Raw genomic sequence first — 24,361 nt, forward strand, 5'->3', positions numbered from 1 at the left:
AAAAGTGAGTTCAGAATCAAACGCGATACCCCGAAGAAACAAATTAAAATGAAAGAAAAACCCGAACCAAAACAAGCAACGTGCTTTGCAAATACAAGAAGGAGGAAACTCATGTTCAAAGTTAATGGAAAATTTTATGGTTGAAGAAGACAGTGAGTTAGAAAGTAGGCAACGGAAGGGACCCTGCTTGACTATGTCCACTATGTCCTTGGAGTCTGCCGCCAAGGAGAGGGAGGGACCCTCTTTCTCCAGTAAGGCGCCCTCCTTAGCAGGTGGGTCCTGCCTGGTCTGATCACTTGGTTAACTCAATTACTCACTCTAACCCCCTCTTGTCCACATTGGCCAGCTGCACAGCTTCCCAGCACGCCCCGGCTCTTGCCTGAGCCAAGGATTCGGAGAAACCAGGGCAAGGCTGCGGGTCTGATGGATGAGTATATTGCAGGATGGCTCCATGGTGAGGTGGCTAAAATTACAGACTCACATGCGCTTACTGTGAGGACTCTGTGGGGCAAGAAAAGGGCCGGGGCTCCCTGGGCAGCCCCAAAGCGCTCAGCGCAGGACGGGGGACCCGTGGGAAATGGAGTCATGGGTAGTAACAGACGCCCTCCAACTCCCTGGCAGGCAGCGGACACTTGCTCCTGGAGCCCTCCTTACTGTGAGCACGGGTCCTGTCTCCTCCCTCCCTCCTTCTGCAGGCCATCCCGACCCCTCACTCAGGACCCCCCCCCCCGCCTCCCCTGCTCGGGCTCTGCACCCCCAGCAGTCAGCAGGCCATGACCTTTCAGGCTCCCTCTGCACTCCCTCTTTCCCTGAGTCCCACTTCAGATTCCCAAGAAAAATGCTCAGACGCCTCGGTTTGTGTTTCCCTGCCCTTTGAACGTCAGGGGTCCCTGGCCCATGGGAAGGTCCCTGGCATCCTTGCTGTCCTCAGGAGAGGCAGGGTCTCACCCTGGGCCGGGGCCCAGCAGGCAGGGCATGACTCACTTTGCAAAGACAGGAGAGTGGGCTTCCAATTTCTGAAAATGTGGAAGAGAGTTCCAGGAGGGGAAGAATGAGCCCCTCATTTTTGTCTCTAGCTCCCTCACTAACAGGCTGGCTGATGATGGGAAGTTCCTTCCTTTCTTCATAAAGGGAGGGATCTGAACAGAGGATACAAGCCATTCACCACGCACCCTTCCTATCGTGGAAGCCTACTCAAGGTGGGGAAACTGAGGCATAGAGCGGGTGAGGAACTTGCTCAGGGTCACACACAGCTCGTCAGTGGCAGAGCGGGGATCTGAACCCTGTCTGTCTGGCTTCCGAAGGACCTTTGCTCTGGGCCAGGCTCCTTTGGCGCTGGCACGTAGCGGGTCCCGCATCCCCGGGCTCCAGGGCTGAGCTCAGGTAGCCGGGGTCGCGTTAGCGCTGCTCTCCAGAACAGGACGGTCCTCTGTGTCTGGCCAGTGCCCCATGCGCCCTGTGAGGACGCTGCCTGCCCTGTGCCTTTGCCCTTTCGGAAGGGCATGGGAAATGCTGGCCTGTCAGCAGGTATAAACTCAAAAAGTTTCTCCCTCAGCTGGTTTCAAGGACTGTTTACCCAAGTAGACACAGGAGGATTAGGCACGCGGCTGATCCAACCCGTCTGGGTGTGACCAAGCGCCTGCAGCTGTCAGAACGAAGGCTTCCCGTGGAGAGACAGGATGCCCACACTCCATGGCCCTGAGGCATGCCCTGGGACGTGGTTCCCGAGCTGGGGCTCCAGGGTCTACAGGCGATTCAAGAGTGAGGCTAAGAACACAAGGGCCTCCAGGTGGGACTCTCAGGTCCGTGCCCAAGCCCAGGGGGCCAGGCCATCTCCCAGAACAGCCCCGGTCTGCAGGGGCAGCCCGTGTGGACTGCTGAGATGGGCAGGAAATAGCAAGCCAAATCCAGCTAGGGCTTCCAGGCCCCCAGGGACGGCCCTCACCCACTCTCAGAGTCCCTGCTTGCCAGGAGCAAGGGCACAGGAAATGTCATTGTCCTGGGAAATCTTCCCCATCCTGATTCTCTGCCTTGGGCCTTTGCCCTGTCCTGTGGCCACTCATCCACAAAGCGCACACTGTGTGGTCCTTCAAGTGAGTTTTCATAAGGTAGGGTACAGAACAATCCAGACCGTGGGCTCAGGGCCCAAGGCGGTGACGCCAGTGGGGCTCGGACGAGTGCGCCACCCGGCCCCGCCACCCGAGTCACAAGGACCTTGTGGGAAGGTGTTATTGTTTTAGTGGGTGCAGCTGAGGGTGGGTCAGTCAGTGAGACTTGGTAAATTGTTGTTTACAGTTTCTGAGCTTTTAAAAGAAGAGTGCGGCCCGAGAATCGGCGTGATTCCAGACCCGCGGCACCATGAGGGCTTCGGCCCCGCTGCTGGCCCTGCTCCTGCTGGGGGCCCGGGCCCAGCACAGTTCCGAGTGGACCTACTCAGGTAAGCCCCCACCCCAGGGGCTGCGCCTTTCCTCGTTACCCTCACCCCTGCTGGGCCTGCCCTCCCTGCCTCCGGAGAGCGCACTGACCTCAGACCCCTGATCGGGACAAGGCGAGTCTGCTCTCCTTCCCCGGACCCCCGCTGCCCCGGCCGGGGTTTCTGCTTTAGAACCTTCTCTGGCCACGGTGCTGGCTGGGAGCCCACCTGCCGCCTCTGACTGCGAAGCCCTTTGCTTTCCCCGGCTCTGCAGGTGGAGGAGGAGGTTGCTAGAAAGGGCTTCCTGCCATCTCACAGAGGGTGTGTGGGTTTGAGAGCTTTCTTCTTGGAGAGTTCATGGTCTGAGGTTTACCCAGAACATCCCGACTTGCCGAGAACCCGGCGACTTTGCATGGCCCCTGGACTGCCGTCTCCTGGTGGCCATGATCCTGCTGAGGCTCAGAGCTGCACATCTGGACCCGAGTCACCCCTCCCACGGGGCGGTGAAGAGAGCTCCTGCCCCTGCCCCCCTTTTCCTGCACTGCACCCAGGGAAGGGGCTCTGGAGGACCCTCAGGGCAGCTGGCTGACCCACTCTCCACATGGCGCCCCCCAGCTTTGGACACCAGGGGAAGCATACATTCAGGGTGGATGGATGTCCTGTTAAGTCAAAGGCAACAGAATTAGGGACATCATGGGAGGCTCAGAGAGTCCAGCGTCAGAGGGCAGGGGCCCCCAGCTCTGACCAAGCGCCCTGCTCTGGAGCAGAGGAGGCCACGTGCGGCCAGTGGGCCTCTGCTTCGTGTGGCTTGTTGGTACTCGGGGTGGTTCAGACGGGTAAGCGAGAGAGAGCGAATTCCAACAGTCAGGACTTGTCCTTTCCAGGCTCAGCCCAGCCTCTGAGACTGCGGGCCTTCTGGAAAGCCACCGGGCCCAGGGAACACTCGGGCGGGCGGGGGCCGGGGGGGGTGGTGGGCAGCTACTTCAAAGGCCTTTCAGGAATATTTGAGAAACCCACACCACTGCCATAGGGACACAGGCCAAAGCCTCTGGATCCATGCAGGGGGCTGTGCTCGGGGCCTCTGGCCTTGATCCTGGCATCCCACCTCTGGGAAAGAATTGTTTAAATACTGGTTTGTAGTATTAAATCAAGAAGAGCAGAGAAATAAAAAATTGACTTTTCTGTTGATTGCAAAACCAAGCAGCTGTGACGGGCCCCAATACAAACATCTTCCTTAAAACAAGCCATGCACTTGCCATGCAGCTACCCCCTAATGGGGGAGAGAGCTTGGGTCCTCGACTGCGAAGGGGTGGGCCTGTTAATACGACTAACTTTCCTCCTTCTCTCCCTAGAATTATTGCCCGCCTTAAAAAAGAGACATTTCCTTACTTTGATTTTTTTCAGCTAATCACTTTGGTCATCTTTGAACCTGATGCTTCCCTTTCTTGCCCTGAATCCCCAGGTGAAGGCACCCAGGTGGTCTCTACCCTACTGAGACCCAATGAAAGGGCTGGAGCAAGTAAACGGGTGGGGGGGTCCTGCAGTTGGGGAGGGGACTGCAAGATTGTTGGGGAAGGGGAAGAAAAACTGTGCCCTTAGGAGGAAACGGGGACAGGACCCCTGAGAGTAACACAGCAATGCCAAGCCCCAGGGAGCCTTCCAGTGCATTTATCAGCATATTCCCATTCCAGGGGAAAACTAAAGCTGTATATTAAAGACCTTCGTTGTTTTCCAAACGCCGACTGTTCTCGGCGCCAGAGACAGCAACAGGGGAGTCTGGAATCCGTGTCAAAGCCCCTGAGACGCCAGCTTCCACAGAGCGGCTTTGACGGTGTCCTTCCCGCCTCCTTCTGGGGGTCAGGCTCTGTTTTCCAGAAGGCAGACCTCTGGCCTTGATCCTGGCCTCCCGCTGGGCAGACCCTGCTGAGAGCTAACTGCCCCCGAACTCTGACCCCCCCCTTGGCTCTCTCCTGTCACAGAGGGGGCACTGGACGAAGCGCACTGGCCAAGGGAGTACCCCACCTGTGGGGGGACGAGACAGTCACCCATCGACCTGCAGAGGAGAAAGGTTCGGTACAACCCGTCGCTGAAGGCTCTGAACCTGTCAGGCTACGAGGTCCAGGCGGGCGAGTTCCCCATGGTCAACAACGGCCACACAGGTAAGGGGCAGGCGGCAGGACGCTGTCCACGGGCGCTCAGCAGTGGCAGCAGGTGCCGGGTAACAGAGGGGCACGCGGGGGACGCAGAGCGCAGGTTGGGAGCTGCAGGCCCCAGGCAGGCGGCGGCCTCCACCCCAAGCTGCGTGGGAGGGCCTCTGTCCTTGGCCTCAATTCCTGGCTGGCTACTTCCTTCTGCGCATTAACCTCTCCCCAGCTCAGTCTGACCCAGCCAGCATGCAATCCAGCTGACCGAGGCCCTGACCCGCCTGCCATCTGTGATCTGTGCCCTGCTCTGACTTTTTCATATTTTCTGTATTGAGTCTGATTGGCTCAAAATGCCTGACAGGCAGGCCCAATATTTCTCAAAGGTTTTTTTTATTTATTTGTTTGACACAGAGAGGGAGCACAAGCAGGGGGAGGGGCAGGCAGAGGGAGAGGGAGAAGCAGGCTCCCCACTTGATCCCAGGATCCTGGGATTATGACCTGAACCGAAGTTCACTCAGACATTTAATCGACTGAGTCACCCAGGCATCCCTCAAAGGTTTTGCAAAGAGGCTCTTGAGGTCTTGAATTAGGTCTTCTTCTAGGAAGGGGGTGGAGGCCAGATAGGAAAAGGCTGACCTGGGTCTTGGAGACCCCCCCGCCCTGCCTTTAGAAGTCTGGACTGGACAACTGGAAAATCCATGCTTTATGTTTACTGAACACACTTCTGAGTTTTCCAAGTGGGCCCATCTCCTCCGAGCTTCATGATACCTCCCACCCCTGGCAGGGGGCGTTGTTTAGGCTGGATGAAGGACTTAAGGTCACACAGTCTCTGGTGGCTGAGCCGGACCCAGGCCCCTCCCCTCATGTCTGATTCCTCAACCACGTCCTCCTTGGACACCCCCCAACTTCCACCTGGGCTGGGCCGATTTACTGCCCACCCACAGAGGTGCATGGGGGTCATAGGACTTAGATCTCCCATGTGCACAAGTGAGAAGATAAAACCAGTTGCCCTTAATGGAGCTGGTGGACACAGGAGAGTGAAGATCTATAAAAGGCCTCAGGCACACGTGGCCTAGATCCCTGAACTCCACAAATAATTCATGAAAGCCTGATTTTATCATTAATGTCAAGCTCCTGTTTCCAAAGTTGCTCCCTGAAGCCTCCAGCAGGTTGGCAGGTTGGAGCTTCCCCTGCTCTCCTTGCCCTCAAGGAAGAAGGGCCAAAGGTGGCAGCTGAAGGCAGGGAAGAAGCTTGGTTGACCCCACCAGGACAGGCAGCCAGAAGTATCGAAGGATTGAAAACCCCCACTGGTAACATGGGCTGTTTGTATTGCATGTCTGCTTGGTAGGGTTTTGTGCTGGGGACCCAGGAGAGGGGAGGTGTTAGGAAGATCCCAGCTTCCCCGGGGAAGGCAGGGGGTGGGGGTGGGGGATGAAGCTTACAGCAGCTCCCTCCTCCCAGTCTGGAAAGGGCCCTGGACCTTCCTCTTATGGGCTGTACTGGGCTCTCTGAAGGCTGGAAGCCAAAGGTCCCCAATCTACCCTACATCATATCAAACATATTGGAATGCACTCAGACAGCTCCCATTACTTATATTTTTTTGATGTCAAGGATTCTGAAAGATTTTTAGAACTCTACAATTGGCTTTACATTGTCAGCAAGCTCCGAACTTTAAGAATTCTACTGAAGGAAAAAACACCACCACCTTAATCAACAAATTTTCAAATCTGATAACGTTTTGGTGAATAAGTTTAACAATAAAGTTGATATGATATAAACAGTTATTAATTTTTATTTTGCAGGGTTCTTTCTAGATCTTGGAACCTAAGATATAAATGTATATATGTATTTATATATACATATTTTTATTTGACTTCATTTTTTAGGGCAGTTTTAGGTTCATAGCAAAATTAAGAGGAAAGTACAGAGATTTCTCATACACCCTCTGCCCCCACATACATTGTCCCCGCATTATCAATATCACTCACCAGAATGGTATGGTTTTTTAAAAAGATTTTATTTGTTTATTTATTTATTTAGCGAGTGAGCAGGGGGAGGGGCAGAGGGAGAGGGAGAACGAATCTCAAGCAGACTCTGTGCTGAGCATGGAGCCCCACACACGGGGCTCCATCCTATGACCTGAGCTGAAATTAAGAGCCAGTTGCTTAACCGACTGAGCCACCCAGGCGCCCCCAGGATAGTACATTTTTTTTTTTTTTTTTTTTTTACCACGGATGAACCTACCTTGACACAACAAAATCACCAAAAGTCCAGAGTTTGCCTTAGGGGTTGCTCTTGGTGTTATACATTCTATGGGTTTTTGCAAATGTAGAATGACAGTATTCATCATTACAGTATCATACAGAGTATTTTCACGGTCTTAATTATCCCCTGTGCTCCGCCTGTTCATCTCTCCCCCCACTGCCATCCCGGCAGCCACTGATCCTTCTACTGTCTCCATAGTTTTGACTTTTCCAGAATGTCACAGAGTTGGAATCATACAGTATGTAGTCTTTTCAGATTGGCTTCTTTCACTTAGTAACGCACTTAGGGTTCCTCCATGTCCTTTCATGGCTTGATAGCTCATTTCTTTTTAGCATTGAATAATATTCCATTGTCTGGATAGCCCACAGTTTATCCATTCACCTACTGAATGGCATCTTGGCTGCTTTCAAGTTCATAATTCAGCAATTATGAATAAAGCTGTCATAGACATCCAGGTGCAGAATTTTGTGTGGACGTAAGTTTTCAGCTCCATTGGGTAAAGACCAAGGAGCATGATTACTGAGCTGTATGGTAAGATTGTGTTTAGTTTTGTCTTGCAAAGTGGCCATGTCTTGTTGCATCCCCACCAGCAGTGAGTTCCTGCTGCTCCACAGTCTCCCAGCATTTGGTGTTGTCCGTGTTCTGGATTTTGGCCGTTCTGATAGGTGTGCTGTGCTATCTCACTATTGTTGATTTGCATTTCCCTGATGACCTACAATGTGGAGTCTCTTTTCACATGCTTATTTGCCATCTGTATATCTTTGGTGAGGCGTCTGCTAAGGTCTCTGACCCATTTTTTATTTAGGTTGGTTGTTTTCTTATTGTTGAGTGTTAAAGGGTTCTTTGTATATTTTTGCTAGGAGTCCTTTATCAGGTGTGTCTTTTGCAAATATTTTCTCCTAGCCTGAGTTTTACCTTCGAAGTCTCCTCATAGTGTCTTCTACAGAATAGAAGTTTTTATTTATTTTTTTAAAGATTTTATTTATTTGAGAGAGGGAGACAGCACAAGCAGGTGGAGGGGCAGAGGGAGAGGGAGAAGCAGACTCCCCGCTGAGCTGGGAGCCCGGCGCGGAGCTCGATCCCAGGACCCTGAGATCACAACCTGAGCCGAAGGCAGACGCTTAACCAACCGAACCACCCAGGCGCTCCTTACAGAATAGAAGTTTTTAATTGCAATGGAGTCTAGCTCGTCAATTACTTATCTCATGGATACTGTCTTTGGTGTTATGTCTAAAAAGGCATCACCACGCTCATGGTCATCTAGGTTTTCTCCTATGTTATATTCTAGGAATTTTATAGTTTTGCATTTTACATTTAGGTCTGTGGTGCATTTTGAGTTAATTTTGGTGACGGGTGTGAGGTCTGTGTCTAGACTGGTTTCTTTCCACGTGGATGTCCAGTTGTTCCAGCGCCATTTGGTGAAGACTCCATTGTATTGTCTTTGTTCCTTTGCTAGAGATCAGTTGAGTATATTTATGTGAGTCTATTTCTGGGCTCTCTGTTCGCTTCCATTGACCTATTTATCTCTTCTTTTGCTGATACTACATTGTATTGATTATTGTCACTTAATAGTAAGTCTTCAGGCCAGGTAGTGCCAGTCCTCCAGCTCTGTTCTTTTCAATATTGTGTTGGCTATTCTGGGTCTTTTGCTGCTCCATATAAACTTCAGAACCAGTTTGTTGATATCCACAAAATAACTTGCTGGAATTTTGCTTGCATTGACTCTATAGACCAAGTGGAGAAGATCTGATACCTTGACAGTATCAACTCTTTCTACCCAGGAACACAGAATATCTCTCCATTTATTTATTCTTTGATTTCTTTCATCGGAATTTTGAACTTTCCTCATATAGATCTTGTACTCACTTTGTTAGATTCGTACGTAAGTATTTAATTTTGGGGAGTGCTCGTACAAATGGCATCCAGCATTTAATTTCAAATTCTACTTTATGTTTACATTTTTAGGCACCCATTTTCTATTATTAGATCCAACAGATATAAAATTATATTTCAGTAAAAAGAAATTGAAAACACAGTTTGGTATTGAGACAAACTTAAATTGCTACAAAGGTTTCCAAAACTTCTTCTCAATTTCCCTATTTAGTTGTGGACTAGTAACAGTGGGTGGACCAGTACTCATTGATTAATATATGTATTTTTTATCCCCCAAAATATATATTCATAGGCTCCAGAAAAGCTTACAGGCCTGAGACATTGGCCTCTACAGGTCGGTGGGAGAAACAACACTGTTCTCTTAGTAGGTACTATTAGCTAGTCCATTTATTAGGCTCCTTGAAAGGATCTCTCATTCACCCTCTATCTCCGTACCTGGCACAGAGCCAGACATGGGTCAGATGCACTTACGTGTGAGAGGATAAATCCCCAAGTAGATGCCCATGAGTGATGTAGGCTTCTCAGCAGGTTTCCATCTCTGAAGGCTGAGGGAGCAAGGCTGGTTTTGTCTTTAATAAACAAGAACAAACAAAAACAAAAACAAAACAAAAAAAAACCACTTTCATTTTGAAATAGTTTTAGACTCGAAAAACTGCAAAAATAGTACAGAGTTCCCACATACCCTTCTCCCACTTCTCCTAATATTAACATCCTATAACTTTACTACCTTGATAATACAACACGATCGACTACTTCACAGACCCATGTGAATTTCATCACGTTCCCACAGATGTCCTCTCTCTGCTCCGAGACCTCATCCGGGATCCCACAATCCATGGAGCTCTCCCATCTCCTTAGTCTCCTCCAACCGCGGTCAGTTCCTCCATGGTTCTTTGACCCTCACGACCTTGACGCTTCGCTGTCATTTTCTCGGGCACAGAAAATGCTTAAATCACGTGGTTCTTCTGGCTTGAAAAGAGCTTGAAGAACTTAGTTTCAAACAAAGAGGAGCACCTTCTGCTAACAGTTAAATCAATGTTCAGAATCTGGGAGGCTCAGCAAGTTCACCTTTGGGGACAGGTATTTGGCTTCACCTTTCCAAAGGTCCGGTAACATGCTCTGAAGTAACATGCTGCCATTTTTCAATCCAGCCCGTGCGATCCTGTCCATAAAACTTGAGGGGCAAAACACTCTGTCTGCAGGGAATTATATTTGGGGGAAACATCCCCGTCAGGAGTTTGTCATTGCGCACATGGGGCTAACTGTCCAATTAGAAAGTTCTGGTCTGGTGTTCTGCTTTCCAATCTCTTGGCAGAGATGACTCTGCATATCTTCTTTTAAAGGCTTTTCCATTTTTTTTTTTTTCCTATGAACATCGATTTGGAGGCTGGCTGCATTTTAAGCACTAAATAAACACAAAGCTCTGCCGAAGAACATGTTAAACTCTTTGGGGTCAGATTCCTGTTTTATAAGCATATGAACTTAGTCACAGCTCGCTGCTGCTTTCGACAGATTGGAAGGGAAGAAGGGGACATTATGGATAGATATCAAATCCCTAACACTAACTCTTTAGGAAAGCCTGCTTGTTTATAATCCTCTTTGATGACTTTAAATAGAAAGACCTGGCTAACAGCATAGATGCTGCTTGTCCCTGTCCCAGTCCTAAATTATGTACGTCCTCATAGATCTTTTTCTTCGTCACTCTCTGCTGTCACCCTCCTGTGTCTCCCTTTGGCCTGGCTCATTCCAAAACTTAGCGATGTCTCTGAGGCCTGAGCCAGTGAAGGGAACAACTGTAGCTAGGTGACCAGAGTGACCTCCCTGGGGCCAATCTGTAGGGCACAGGGCAGGAGGAGGAAGTGGGATGAGTGGCCCATTTTCCCGTCGGCAAGAACTTAACACTTGAACGCATCCACTGATAAGAATGTCAAGTTAAACCCCAGGCCAGGGGTTCGTGCATTTCCCGATTTGCTGTAGAATTTGGTCTCTAGTCTTCCGAAGACAGGTGGAGGCCTGTAATACAGGTGACATCGTATCCCGGCCACACCCCGCTCTTGGCCTGGTCTGACCCCACCCCCCCCTCCTCTGCGCCTCTGAGCAATCTTTCCACCTTCCCAGGTTGGCTTCCTTGTCCAGAAAATAAAAGCACTGAAGCCTGCAGGGATGCTCCCTTTTATGGAATGGAGTTGGCTGTTCGTTGGGCTATTTCTTTTATTTATTTATTGTTTTTTTAAAAAGATTTTATTTATTTATTTGAGAGAGAGAGAGAGAAAGCATGTGGGGGGGGGGCGCCGAGGGAGAAGCAGGCTCCACGCTGAGCAGGGAGCTCAGTTGGGCTATTTCTAAAAGGCTACCCAGGATGACTGTATTAAGCACCTCAACTTGGCCTCATAAACAGTACTCTGGGAGTAAAAGTCATCAAACTAGTCCCAAGAGGCCCCCCAACCCCTTCCTATTCCTATGCTGTGGGCAAATTACAAAATTGGCCAGAAGTGGAGAGTGCAATTCTGGGGCACACCGACTGGCCATATTTTTTAGGGCACCCTCCTTCCCTAGGGCTGACAAGCTGGCCCTGCCACTCCGTGGTCCTGTCCCAGACCTCCGGTTCTGGGTAGGAGGGCGTGTGCCCTGACATGGGTGCCTGCCCAGCCCGGCTCTCCCATCCTGTCCTGTGTGCCAGTCACATCCTCCCCATGGGCGACCCTGCTTATGGTGTTCTAAGCCAGTGTAGTCCTGGCTTGCACCAGAAGTGGGCAGGGGAGCTGCCTGGCCGGTAGACCTGACCCAGCCATGCCCATCGGCCCCACTTGCAGCCCTCGCTCGTTTTCTCTCCCAGTGCAGATCAGCCTGCCCCCGAGCATGCGCATGACGGCCAGCGATGGCACCCAGTACATAGCGGAGCAGCTGCACTTCCACTGGGGTGGCGCGTCCTCCGAGATCAGCGGCTCCGAGCATACCATTGACGGGATCAGATTTGTGGCTGAGGTACTTTGAGGACCCCGGCCAGGTCCTCTTTCCTCTTTCAAATCTCACAGTCACTTTCCTTATTAAAACAGCCACAGAGACTGCATGATGACAGTCAAGTCACCCTAAGGTTGGTTTTTTTTTTTCATTCATTCACAGCTATTTATTGATCCCTGCTATGTGCCAGGGGTTCAAGCAGGGTCCCCGCTCTCACAAAATGCACAGCAAGGCAGGAGTTTACAGCCCATAGAATGGGGCAAGCCCTCTTTGATTTCAGCTGGATTTCTATGTGTTAGATTTTCAGGGTTCTCTCTCTTGCATAGATCTGTCCTCAGGATGACCATGGTTTACAGTGTCCTCCAGAGCAAGGTGACTCATGCCCACTCTGGGAGACCCCAGGAGAACCCAGTGGCCTCATCTGAGCCCTCCGGACACTGCCAGATATTCTGCCTGGAGGGAGGTGGGGTCAGGGAAATGCCTTTGAATTGCCATCTCCCCAGAATCCCACTCATGCTCTTTCCGTTCTTAGAGGACTTTCTGGTCTTGATAGATCTCATACCCAGAAGGAAAGAGGTCGGAGTTGTTTAGGAAGGACAGCATCTTTCTTTTCATTCTTCCCTGGAAACCTGAAGCATTTGAAGTCTGTATGGACTGCCCTTGACTTACTCTTTTTTGCTCCCACAGATTCACATCGTTCACTACAATTCTAAATACAAGAGCTACGATATAGCCCAGAGTGAACCGGATGGTTTGGCTGTGCTCGCAGCCCTCGTTGAGGTAGGCTGAAACGACACATGTGAAGTCATAGATTGGTGTCCAAAGTATCAAGTGTAGACAAAGGGTCTTCTTCCCTGTCCCTCCTCATCTGTGTCTGAGCTCACCGTTCTTGAAAAAACTCTGACTCAGTGAAGCCCTTGCTCCCAGTCACTGGGTTCCTTCTGTGTCACCAATCTTGGAAACCTTGGATAAGTATGACAACTGACTTAAAAGAGTTAGGATCACAGCATGGTTGACCAAACATAAACCAGCCTGAGGGCAAGGGGAAGCCAGATAAAGTGAACACCTCTGCTCTTCTCAGAAAGTCTGGAGGGCAGGACTTGTGGCTAGGTGGCAAGAAGTGGTCAATGAACTCAGTTTCCCCCAAACAAGTATTAAGTTGGATAAAATGGCCAAAAACCACTATATCCCTACTCTGGAAATGGACTAAAGGCAAACAACGCATTGAGGCATTTATTTATGAAAAGTGACTAGAATTTTGAGTAAGAACAATGGGCCTATTCCTATTCCCACTCCCTAGCTTGGTCAGCAAGGTAGTTTTACTGGGGCAGGCTGGACAGGAGAACGAGCAGCCTCTCTGCCTGGGGGCGGGCAACTCACTTGATTTGGAGTGTGAGTTGAAAACTCATGCCCCAGGCTCTAACAGTAAAAGTAGTGGAAAGCAAAAGCTGAGGCTGACCTGATAACTGGCTGATCTCTGAATGTGCTTCTCAACTCACACACAAATCCATCAGCAGAGGGTGCGAATCTGATGGGCTTGAGGGGTTTGAACAACAACTTCTGCTAAAATCATTGACTGACCACAAAGCTATACTGACCCTAGGCAGTTCCTAGAGGGCTCTAGGAATCCAGGCTAAAAATAAGATTTAAGAACAGAGTGGAGACGTCAGCTGGTGTACATGGCCAGGGAGACACATCCTGCAGATGAAGGCCAAGCAAATTATTAAACAGATACACAAACAAACAAAAAAATTATCAGGACAATTTTAAAAAATCAGAGTTCATATTTACTGTCATATATTATTTAAATGTCCAGTTTCCAAAAAAAAAAAAAAAAAAAAGTTGGGCATGCAAAGAAATAGGAAAATATGATCCATATTTAGGAGAAAAAATGTAGTCAACAGATAATGACTCTGAGTGGACTCAGTGATTAGCAGACAGGATTTTCAAACAACCATCATAAACGGGTTCAAGGAACTAAAATAAACTGTGTTCAAAGAATTAAAGGAAAGTATAATGACAATGACTAAAAAAAGGGAAATCTCAATAGAGAAACAGAAATGATAAAAATGCACCAAATGGAAAGTCTAGAGTTGAAGAGTTGAAAAATCATGACATGGTCTCAAAGGAGATATGAGGCAGCAGAAGAAGGAGTCAGTACTTTTGGAGAGAGATCAAAGAAATTATTTAATCTGAGGAACAAAGAAAAAAGATTGAAGAAAAATAAACAAAGCCTTAGAGATTCACGGGAACAAGATCACACGGCCCAACATATACCTAATGGGAGTCTTGGAGAGGAAAAAGAGAAAGTGATAGAAAAAATATTGAAGAAACAGTGGCCCCAAATTCCCCAAATGTGATGAAAAAAAAATAATTTACTAAACCAGGAAACTGAACAAAGCCCATGTCTGATCAGAGTCGAAGTCAAACTGTTGAAATCAACAAGAGAAAAAGGATTTTTTTTATAAATAGGGGACTGACAGTACAACTAATAGCCAACTTCTCATTAGAAACAAGTCATCAGAAGGCGGTGGAAAGACAGTCAGCCAGGAATCCTAATCCAACTAAACACCCTTCAACAATAAGGCGAAACAAAGGCATTCCCAGATAAAGAAAAACTGAGATAATTGCTAACAGATCTGTCTTGCAAGAAATATTACAGAAAATCCTTCTGGCTGAGAGGCAATGACAACAGACAGTAACTCAAATCCACAGAAAGAAATGAAGAATGCTGGAAATGGTAACTATAAAAGACTATGTACATATATTTTTGTCTTGTCTTTAAAAATTTTCTCTTTTAGGGGCGCCTGGGTGGCTCAGTCGTTAAGCGTCTGCCTTCGGCTCAGGTCATGATCCCAGGGTCATGGGATCGAGCCCCGCATCGGGCTCCCTGCTCAGCGGGAAGCCTGCTTCTCCCTCTCCCACTCCTCCTGCTTGTGTTTCCTCTCTCGCTGTCTATCTGTCAGATAAATAAATAAAATCTTTAAAAAAAAAATTTTTTTTTCTCTTTTAAAAAACCCATAGGATATTTGAAAGCAATCATTATACCACTTATTGTTGGGTTTACGATATAGGCAGATGTAATGTCGATGACAAAAGTGGGAAAAAATAGAAATAGAGCTAGCTTGGAGCTAAGTTGCTATATTTTATGGGAATGAAGTTAGTATTAACCTGACGTAGGTTGTGATAAGTTGTAGATTGAATGGTAGTCCCCCCTTATCCTTGGTTTAACTTGATTTTAGTTACCCTTGGTCAAGTGCAGCCCAGAAGCAGACGTTCCTTCTAGTGACGTATTCCAGGAGCCTAATGCTAGGTCACAGCGCCTACATCATTCACCTCCTTGCGTAGGCATCACCTATCATTACGCATCATCACAAGAAGAGTGAGTGCAGTACAATAAGATATTTTGAGAGAGAGAGACCACGTTCACATAACTTTTATTTCAGTATATTATAATTGTTCTATTTGATTATTAGTTATTGTTGTTAGTCTCTTACTGCATCTAATTCATACATTGAACTTTATCACAGGTATGTATAGGAAAAAATGTGGTATTATATCTGATTTGGTGCTACCCGTGGTTTCAGGCATCCCCTGGGGGTCCTGGAATGCCTTCCGTTCAGATAAGGGGGGACAGCTATAACCAGTAGAGCAACTACTAATAATTAAAAATGACTAAATGGGGGACACCTGGGCGGCTCAGTCGTTAAGCATCTGCCTTCGGCTCAGGTCATGATCCCAGGGTCCTGGGATCGAGCCCCGCATCGGGCTCCCTGCTCCTCGGGAAGCCTGCTTCTCCCTCTCCCGCTCCCCCTGCTTGTGTTCCCTCTCTCGCTGTCTCTCTGTCAAATAAATTAGTAAAATCTAGAAAAAAAATGGCTAAATGGTACACGGAAAGTATTGGTTTCACACAGAAGGTGGAACAGAACAAAAATCCACGAGGCACCTAGCCAAACAAATAGCGGGCGACAGTCATAGATCCAAGAAATCGGAATTCATACACAGTGGAAAAAGAACTGGATCAATACCACTGACTGAAAAGAACCATTGAAAATTCACCTTTTTCCACCAAAAGCAATTTTTCTGACTTCTAAAGAGTCAACACTTACACAAAACAACGGTGACCCAACTGAGGGCAGAATTGGAGCAGTTTTGCCTTGGACAGAGGGTGTCCCCAGCTCAGTCCTGAGGATGAGGAAGGGGGCACATGAGACCAAGCCCCCCTGCCTGAGGTGAACCCTGCCCAGAGTCCCTGGGGGTATGGTGACAGTGACTTTGGGCCAGGCCCTGAGGGCCTCGCCCGTCATCACCGAGAAAGCTCTTTCCCTGGAAGCTGTAAAATGCTTCCGTCCTGTCTCCCTGGAAGAGACTAGTGAGCCCAGGCAGCTGGTGGCAAAGAACAGCCAGACGATCTCTCCCCACACAACGGCGGGGGGAGGGGTGTGGACGGGCTGCCTCCTCCCTGCCCCCCAGGCTCTGCCCAGGCAGCAGGGACACCAAACAGCTGGGTTACCAGACGGAGGTCCCTTTTCCATTCAATGCACCGCTCTGTGTTTCTCCTCCAGGTCACGGATTTCGGTGAAAACACTTACTACAGCAACTTCATTGCTCACTTGAACAACATCCGGTATCCAGGTGAGGAAAGGCCACAGCAGCAGCAGGGGGGCCGGGACAGGGGACAGGGGCAGACAGGGTGGCACACAGGCCCCGCCAGGGGAGTGCCCCCTCCCCGCACCAGGGCTCTCATGACAGCAATTCCTGCTGTCGGCTCAGGCTGCGAACACCCCCGAGAAACGTGTTCACAAACCCACCTGCTAATTCCCACAGCTGGAAGCCAGGGCACCACGGATGGGGATATCTTCGCTTCACCTCTGGCTCCAGCGAGTAGGGATGACTGTGGGCACTAGAGAGAGAGAGAGAGATGTCCTCCTTAGCTTCAGGCTGAGAAAAAGCCCCTCATCATGGTGCCTGGACAGGGCTGGTCTCCCTTTCCCCTGCCTCCAGAAGGCAGAATTCTTGTCTGAGAGGCCACCTACCCCTACAGCCTGTGACCCGAGCAACGGCCACATCAGCTTTAACACCTTGGCTTTGTGCTTCTGACTTTGGCCCCCTCGCCCAGACTCCAGCTCCCTGACTTCAGGTCCCACCCCTCCAGGGGGTCCCTTGACCTCTGACCCATGGACCTTCTGTTCTCACCAGTGCATGAGTGGGGGTGGGGGATGGGGGGAGAGGCAGGAGGAGAAGCAGGGGGAGGAGCAGACTCCCCTCTGAGCGTGGAGCCTGATGACGTGTGGCTCCATGCCAGGACCCTGGGATCATGACCTGAGCCAAAGGTAGATGCTTAACCCACTGAGCCACCCAGACGCCCCCAACGGCTGTTATTTTTATTCATAGCTACAAATACGAGCATGTATTAACACTGCCTGGAAATCCTAAACTACTCATCTGGGCCTTTGCTTTTCCCTTCTCCAGAATGCTTATTTCACATTTTTTCCCCTCCCTCGAAGCGCCTCTGTCCCGGCCCCAGCCTCCCCCTTAGAGCAGATCAGATGCCTTGTTCCCGCTTCATCAAGAAGACGGTTAGACGCTTACTCATCTTCTTAACCCATGGGCACCTGCCTAGCCCCATGTCCCCTCCTCTATTACAGTGGATGAGCGTCCCTGCTCCCGACCAAGACCCCAAGACTGGCCCTCCACACGCGCGCCCACCACCCCTCCCTCTTAGGGTCCTTCCACCTGCTCGCCTCTCTCCTGTCCTGCAGCGCCGATTCCTTACTGTTATCTGTCATCCCGCTCAGCCCACAAATCTGTGCTCTAATACCTTCCGGTTCAAAACACGAGTGTCTTTTGACCCAGCCACTCCCTCACCATCCTCCCAGCTCCTATTCGAAGCTCCCTTGAATGTGTTGCCTCATGGTCCTGTTGGGTTTTCTCACTTGCCCTCAGCTGGCCCCGGCAGGCCACCATCCCTTTAAAGTCACCTCCGTTAGACTGTCCGGTCCCTTCTCTTTTCTCTTAATTGACCTGGAAACAATGATCCATCGCACCTGGCTCTCGTTCTGGCCACACTCCGGCTCACCCCCAGCTCCGCTCTCTTTCTGCCCCTGCTCTGATGGTGGGGGGCACCGGCCCTGCCTTCCCCCGGGGGGCTTCATTCAGTCCCAGGGCCTCGATTGCCCTCTAGGGGCTATGGACTCCAAAAATCCGTGTCTGGTCCTCCATGCAGTGACAGTATCAGGTGGGACAGGGGAGGCAAAGCAGATGCAAAAACCAGCCGGCTATTCTACGGACCATTAGCAAGGCCAGCAGGAGAAACCACAGGCCTGTGGTCTAACTGAGGCGTTGCCTTGAATGCGCGGACCTCAGATATTCTGTTTCTACGAACTAACCCAGATCCATTTCCTTTTCCAATTCAATAAATTGTGCTTCTGATCAATACTGCCCAAAGCACTGGCCTCCCTCTCAACTCTGGATTCCTCTATCCAACAGCTTGCTTGATATTGCCCTCTGAATCTAAAACTTAACATGACCCAAACCTAACTGGGTTCCCTACCACCCACCCCCAGGCTTGTCCCTAAACCCACTTCCTCATCTCAGCAAAGAGCATCATAATCCATCCCATCGTTTAAGCCCCAAATCCCAGAATCACTCTTTTTTTTTAACTTTTTAAAAAAAATTCTGTTTAAGGGGCGCCTGGGTAGCTCGTGACCTTCAGCTCAGGTCATGGTCCTAGGGTCCTGGGATCGAGCCCCGCGTTGGGCTCCCTGCTCGGTGGGAAGCCTGCTTCTCCCTCTCTCACTCTCCCTGCTTGTGTTCCCTCTCTCCCTATGTCTCACTCTGTCAAATAAATAAATAAGATCTTTAAAAAAAAATTATTTTTAAGTAGGCTCCACCCCCAATGTGGGTCTTAAACCCATGACATCAAGTGTTGCATGCTCTACAAACTGAGCCAGCCAGGCACCCCTCCCAGAATCAGTCTTGATTTTCCTCTTTCCGTTATCTCTCACATCCAAACCATCAGCAGGTCTTACTATTTTCACCTCCCTGCTTTCAATCCTCTTGTGTATGAGCTGAGAAGTAGAATTGCTGAATCATATGGTAAGTCTATGTTTAATTTTTAAAGTTAAAAATCATATCATTTTCCATAGCGGCTGCACCACGGTTCTGGAATTCTTGACTCACTTAAATATATTACAGTGATGAAACTATGCGCTAGAGCCTTTAGAAGGTTGTATCTTGAAGCCTTTCCAATAACATTAAAATTTAGAATTCTTTTTGCCTACTCATGGGATTATGCACTACCAGACTCTGATGCCTTGGTTTAGCAAGCCTATTTACGTCTATGTAAAAACTATAACCTCTTTGCCATTAAAAAAGATGCAAAGTGCTCAGGGAAAGTGAAGCAAAATTCAGCTCAACTCCATGTTTCTTCGATGGTGTCATGCTGAGCTCAGGGGCTCGGAGTCATGACAGGAACGGAAGAGGGATTCTCTAGATGCACTGATGGGTACCAGTGGCTGGGAGTCTCCGGACACCCTGCCAAAGCGCCTCTCCCCACACCCCACCTGTGGCTGAGCTTGGTTCCCTGGGGGCATGGCAGAAGGAGCTCAGGGCGGGGTGCCTGCACCCCCACTTGGTTCTGAGTCTGCCTTTCTAATCTCTATCCACCCATTTCTTTTTTTTTTTTTTTTTTTACAGATTTTGTTTATTCACTTGAGAGAGAGAGAGAGAGAGAGCACAAGATGGGGGTGGGGCAGAGGGAGAAGCAGACTCTCCACTGAGCAGGGAGCCTGATGCGGGACTCGATCCCAGGACCCTGGGATTATGACCTGAGCCGAAGGCAGACTTTTAACCAACTGAGCCACGCTGGCACCCCTCTATCCACCCATTTCTAAGTAAGCCCAAACCAAGGAATTTTGTTCTTTCTTGGAGAGTTCTTACCCAGGAGCCCCTAGCAGTCATAATTCTTTTCTTTCATTTATCATAAAGCGTATTCTCTGCCAACAGTTGTGATGAGAGTTAGGCTCATGAGTACTTTCCTACGTTCAAGTTCAATGGCCAGACTTTATAAGCACACCCCCTCCCCCTTTATCCTCGTAGCAATCCTATTGAATATTCCCTTGTCACAGATGAGGGAGCAGCCTTTGAGGAGTGAGCACCCGACCAGTGCCACGCGGCTAGGAGGAAGTATCTGAGTGGGTCTCTCCCCAAAGTCTTTGCTCTTACCCCCTTCTAGGAAGCAGCAGACTGGGGAAATGTTTCTAATGATCAGCTTCTATGTTCTGGTGAATCAGGAGATTCAAACATGGAGAGGTCTGAGCCTGAGCTGTCCTCCCAAGGGACATCGTGGCCCCTCACCTTCCTTTATCTTTTGTCCTCTCTGTTAGGACAAAGCATGGTTCTGAGTGGCCTTGACATTCTGGACATGCTCCCCGAGAACGTCCACCACTACTACAGCTATAGAGGGTCACTCACCACTCCTCCCTGTACTGAGAACGTCCACTGGTTTGTGCTGGTCCGTCATGTCCCGCTCTCCAGCGCACAGGTAAGGCATGGCATCACCTCCCAGTCTCCCCTTCTGACTGCCTGGCTGACAAGAGTGCTCCCCTACATCTCACCTCATGCCAACACCTGGCTCCTAGGGTGCCTTCATGCCCGGGGCTACTGTGCCTCTCCTCTGTTGCCATGGGTGATCTTACTAGCCCTCTGGCAGAGATGAGCAAGTTGAGGCATCAGGGAATCCAAGGAACCCTGAGACCTTGGATGCAGCAAAAGGACTGGGACCTGACCTCATAGCTGCATGGTGAAGGCAATATTTACTGAGCGGATGCTCCCACCAGGTACTGTTCTAGGCCCTTGATGGACAGAACCCCCGTCCTCATGGAGCTTACATTCTAACTTCATAAATGGCTTTAGGCAAGGACATATTGACATATTGACGTCGTTAGCTCTTTACCGTGCTAACACTCCTGCAGCCCTTTGAGGAGAAGAGCTGTATCCGCTACCTTTTGTTCCCCAGCATAGCACGGTGCATAATAAATATTTGTTGCGTTAATGAAAGGACAAATGTAACTGAGGTCACAGAGGCAAAGCTACATTTCCTTCTGGGTGATGTTCTTCCTCAGGAACAAATAGATCTTTTTCTTAAACTTTTCACTTCCCCAATGCAGGAAAAGGTGGAAAGACCCCTATTCAAGGATACCCACACACAAATCTGTTTGCTTCTTTTCCTCCTTTCTACTGGTGATCAAATATTCATAGGAAACAATTAAAAGAGATGGCTGGAAGAATGGATGGATGGTTGGAAGAATGGATGGATGGAAGGAAGGATGGATGGATGCATGGATGGAAGGATGGATGGATGCATGGATGGAAGGATGGATGGATGGAGGGATGGAAGGATGGATGCTCTGCCTGCCATGTAGCAGAACTTGAGATCTTCTCATACCTGCTTTATCAGGGTTATAGAAGTAAACCCAAGCTCTAGTTCAGTGGCTAATTATGCTCCTTTAAACCACCCAGTACCTCTTCCCCTCCATAATTCACTTCATGTGGCCTGTAGATTTGGAAGCTAGAGAATTCTGTAGTGGATCACCAGAACAAGACCCTCCACAATGACTACCGGAGGACCCAGCCCCTGAACAATAGAGTGGTGGAAACCAACCTCATCAATCTCCCTAACCAGGGTAAGATCAACTCTTGTTTATCCTTTGCAGTTTTTTGAGTCCTGTTTTCTTCCTTCCCTGGGTGGACGCATCTCTTTTGGCAATAGTAGGGAAGGGAGAGTCATCTAAAGGGCAGGAGGCTCGGATGGGCCAATCTGTACAGGGCATGTGTGGGCAGAGGAGATGGCTCATCTTCCCAATCCAGGCAGTGATGCCAGTGGGTAGAGCAGAGACCACAAGGATGGACAGTTACATGATTTATTTCCTACTTAGTCTTGGCCAGAGACAGTAGGAGAAGCAAGATGCTCAGCAACATCCTGATGCTCCCGTAAGAGTGTAGGCTCAAGGTAAGCTTATTAAACACAACTCAAAATTATTTCCCTCACACCTTTATCTTGGTCTGTTCCCAAGCCCATCCCCAACTCGCACACATTCCCTCAAGGTGGGGTTTGCTAGAGCATGTATTGTTTACTACATTTTCTTGGGGACCATGCCCCAGATACCAGGGTGCTGGAAGTAGGCATGACCAGTCCAGCCTCCCTAGGATCCTCTAACTCACTGGGTCAGGCTTCTTGGCTCACCTTATTGCTGTGGTTGCAAGAATGCAATTATTCTGCAATTTTCCCATCTTTATTTTGTCTGTTTCTCTGTAAAATTGTGGTGATCTGTACACATTCCCTGAATTCATTGTCTTTACAGTCTATTTCTCCTAACCATTCCTGAAACCTTTACAACCTCTAATACAATAGAATTGGTCTCCAATCAATATTGCCCACTCAATATTACCCCAACTAATTTTTTTTACCCCAAATGATTGTATGTATTTTTCAAAACTTTTAAATATCCAGACATGCCCTCCCCTTCCCTCCTCATCAGTAAAGGCCCATTTGTGATTTTCTCCCGATCTTTCCTTCCTGGTTCATTGATTGTTTTCCCTTGCATTTGTTTGCTTCTCCAACAATACTAACAGAGGAAAAAGGACACCAGTTATAATGATCATTTCCCCATATTACACTATATACGATATTAACAGTGCCCATTCCTTTTCCAAAGGGTGACATCCTGCTAAGAAGGTCCAAATGCTAGCAGCCTAGCCAAAGGGAGTATAGACCCCTGATCCGCCTCCTTGTTCTAATCCTGCCATGTTCCCATTTTCCCTGCAGATTGTATAGTTTCCCATATGCCACACCCAAATGCTCTTTCCACGAGAGGGGCGTGTCACTCCAATTCACCCTCAGGAGGGAGCTCAGGTGGTTTAGATATCCGACCAAGATGCCCCACATTGCAGTTTGCCTAGATGTCCATTGCGCCCACCCTTCTGAGACTCGCTGTTTAAGATTATTACTTCAGCTCCCAGTAGATAGTAAGAAGGCTTCTTTTTTTTTTTTTAAAGGTTTTTTTTTTTTTTGACAGAAAGACAGCCAGAGAGGGAACATAAGCAGGGGGAGTGGGAGAGGGAGAAGCAGGCCTCCCGCGGAGCAGGGAGCCCGATGCGGGGCTCGATCCCAGGACCCTGGAATCATGACCTGAGCCAAAGGCAGCCGCTTAACGACTGAGCCACCCAGGCGCCCCTAGTAAGAAGGCTTCTTCCCCCACTTGCAGCCAGGTGACCAGAACGACAGCCTCCCTTTGTGTTAAGACAACAGAACTGGGCATCATCTTGCCCCACCTGCCCTCAGACCCAGACTTCTAGGTAGCAGCTCTGGTCTCTTGTCAGCGAAGTTGTGTCACCCACCTGATGGCTCATAGTTCCACTGAATTCCAGCCCCCGATGGGTTAATATGATCAACCCATCAATAAGGAATGACCTGACAAAGAAGCAAGATTACAAAGGCAAGATAATGGTCAAATATAGATGTTTTGCAATTAATTTATTAGAAAACACCCACATCCCCTTAAGGTCAGGGCTCCTGAGCATCACATGAGAAACCAAGGTCCAGGGGTAGAACCACCTTTGACATCTTAGCCCTTGGATTCTGGCAGCTTACACGCCTAAACTCAGGCAGTGTGAAGGTGCTTGAAGACAATGGGATGGGAACATGGAGGGCATTCTAAGGAACCTAAAATCCTTCCCCTAAGTACAGGTGTGGGGAATGGTGTCTGGCTGTCCCACATTCTGTTTTCACAAGTACCACCAAACTTTTGACCTTTCTGTATTAACTCTTCTTTTTATAGGATATAATCCAGGTCCTTCCTGAGTTCCAGCTTTATATAAACAAGCTCGACGATAAGCTGGAATACTTGAGAAGACTTATTGAAAAGAAAAACACTACAGGCGGCGAGCTTGAAGAGGGGGGTGTACAGGACGAGGTGGTCCTCCCCTGAGCCCACGCCCTGCCGGGCTCCCCCCGGGTCCCCCCGGCTCTGAGAAATCCTGTGTCGGAATGGCAGCCTCCCCAAGGCTTCTGTTCAGTTTCTGAGTTAAGACATGGGAAACTGGGGCACCTGGGTGGCTCAGTCGTTAAGCAGCTGCCTTCGGCTCAGGTCATGATCCCAGGGCCCTGGGATCGAGTCCCACATCGGGCTCCCTGCTCCGCGGGAAACCTGCTTCTCCCTCTCCCACTCCCCCTGCTTGTGTTCCCTCTCTCTGTGTCTCTCTCTGTCAAATAAATAAATAAAATCTTAAAAAAAAAAAAAAAAGACATGGGAAACCATCATCCGTGAGAGTAAATGAGGTAGTTTAAGGGTATGAGAAGGGGTTTGTTAGACGACACCAATGGGAATTGATTGGAATAGAAATTTAAAGGAAATGGAGCCCTAAGTAGCTTCCTATCAAATCATGCATGTTGATCTGTGTAAATTACAAAGCAGCCCGGCCTGCCCTGTGGGATTTAGGTGTAATAAAATGTCTTTGGGAATTTGTCATTTGAAAATTTCTCTTTTCTCTTCCTAGTACCACTTTGAATATGCCTTCTTTGCCATCCCCCCAGGGACACCGGGGATGGGACAGAGATCAAGGTGGGAGGGGTTCCAGGACCAAGTTTAGGAAAAAGGAGAGAGTCTTACCTTGGGAACTTGTC

At 49.1% G+C, this 24,361-nt stretch overlaps 1 protein-coding gene across 1 annotated transcript; it reads left to right on the plus strand.

Annotated features, from left to right (window-relative positions):
* The first annotated feature begins 1,874 nt into the window (after positions 1 to 1,874).
* Positions 1,875 to 23,666, plus strand: CA6 (carbonic anhydrase 6). Its single transcript, XM_031029560.2, has 8 exons — positions 1,875 to 2,437; positions 4,393 to 4,572; positions 11,552 to 11,700; positions 12,364 to 12,456; positions 16,242 to 16,311; positions 20,064 to 20,221; positions 21,239 to 21,365; positions 23,536 to 23,666. The coding sequence occupies exons 1-8, from the start codon at positions 2,359 to 2,361 to the stop codon at positions 23,664 to 23,666; spliced, it is 987 nt and encodes a 328-aa protein (XP_030885420.1). The 5' UTR covers positions 1,875 to 2,358.
* Positions 23,667 to 24,361: the final 695 nt, after the last annotated feature.

The sequence above is a fragment of the Leptonychotes weddellii genome, chromosome 4, assembly GCF_054177405.1.
Source record: "Leptonychotes weddellii isolate Sample4059 chromosome 4, ASM5417740v2, whole genome shotgun sequence".
Taxonomy (NCBI): domain Eukaryota; kingdom Metazoa; phylum Chordata; class Mammalia; order Carnivora; family Phocidae; genus Leptonychotes; species Leptonychotes weddellii.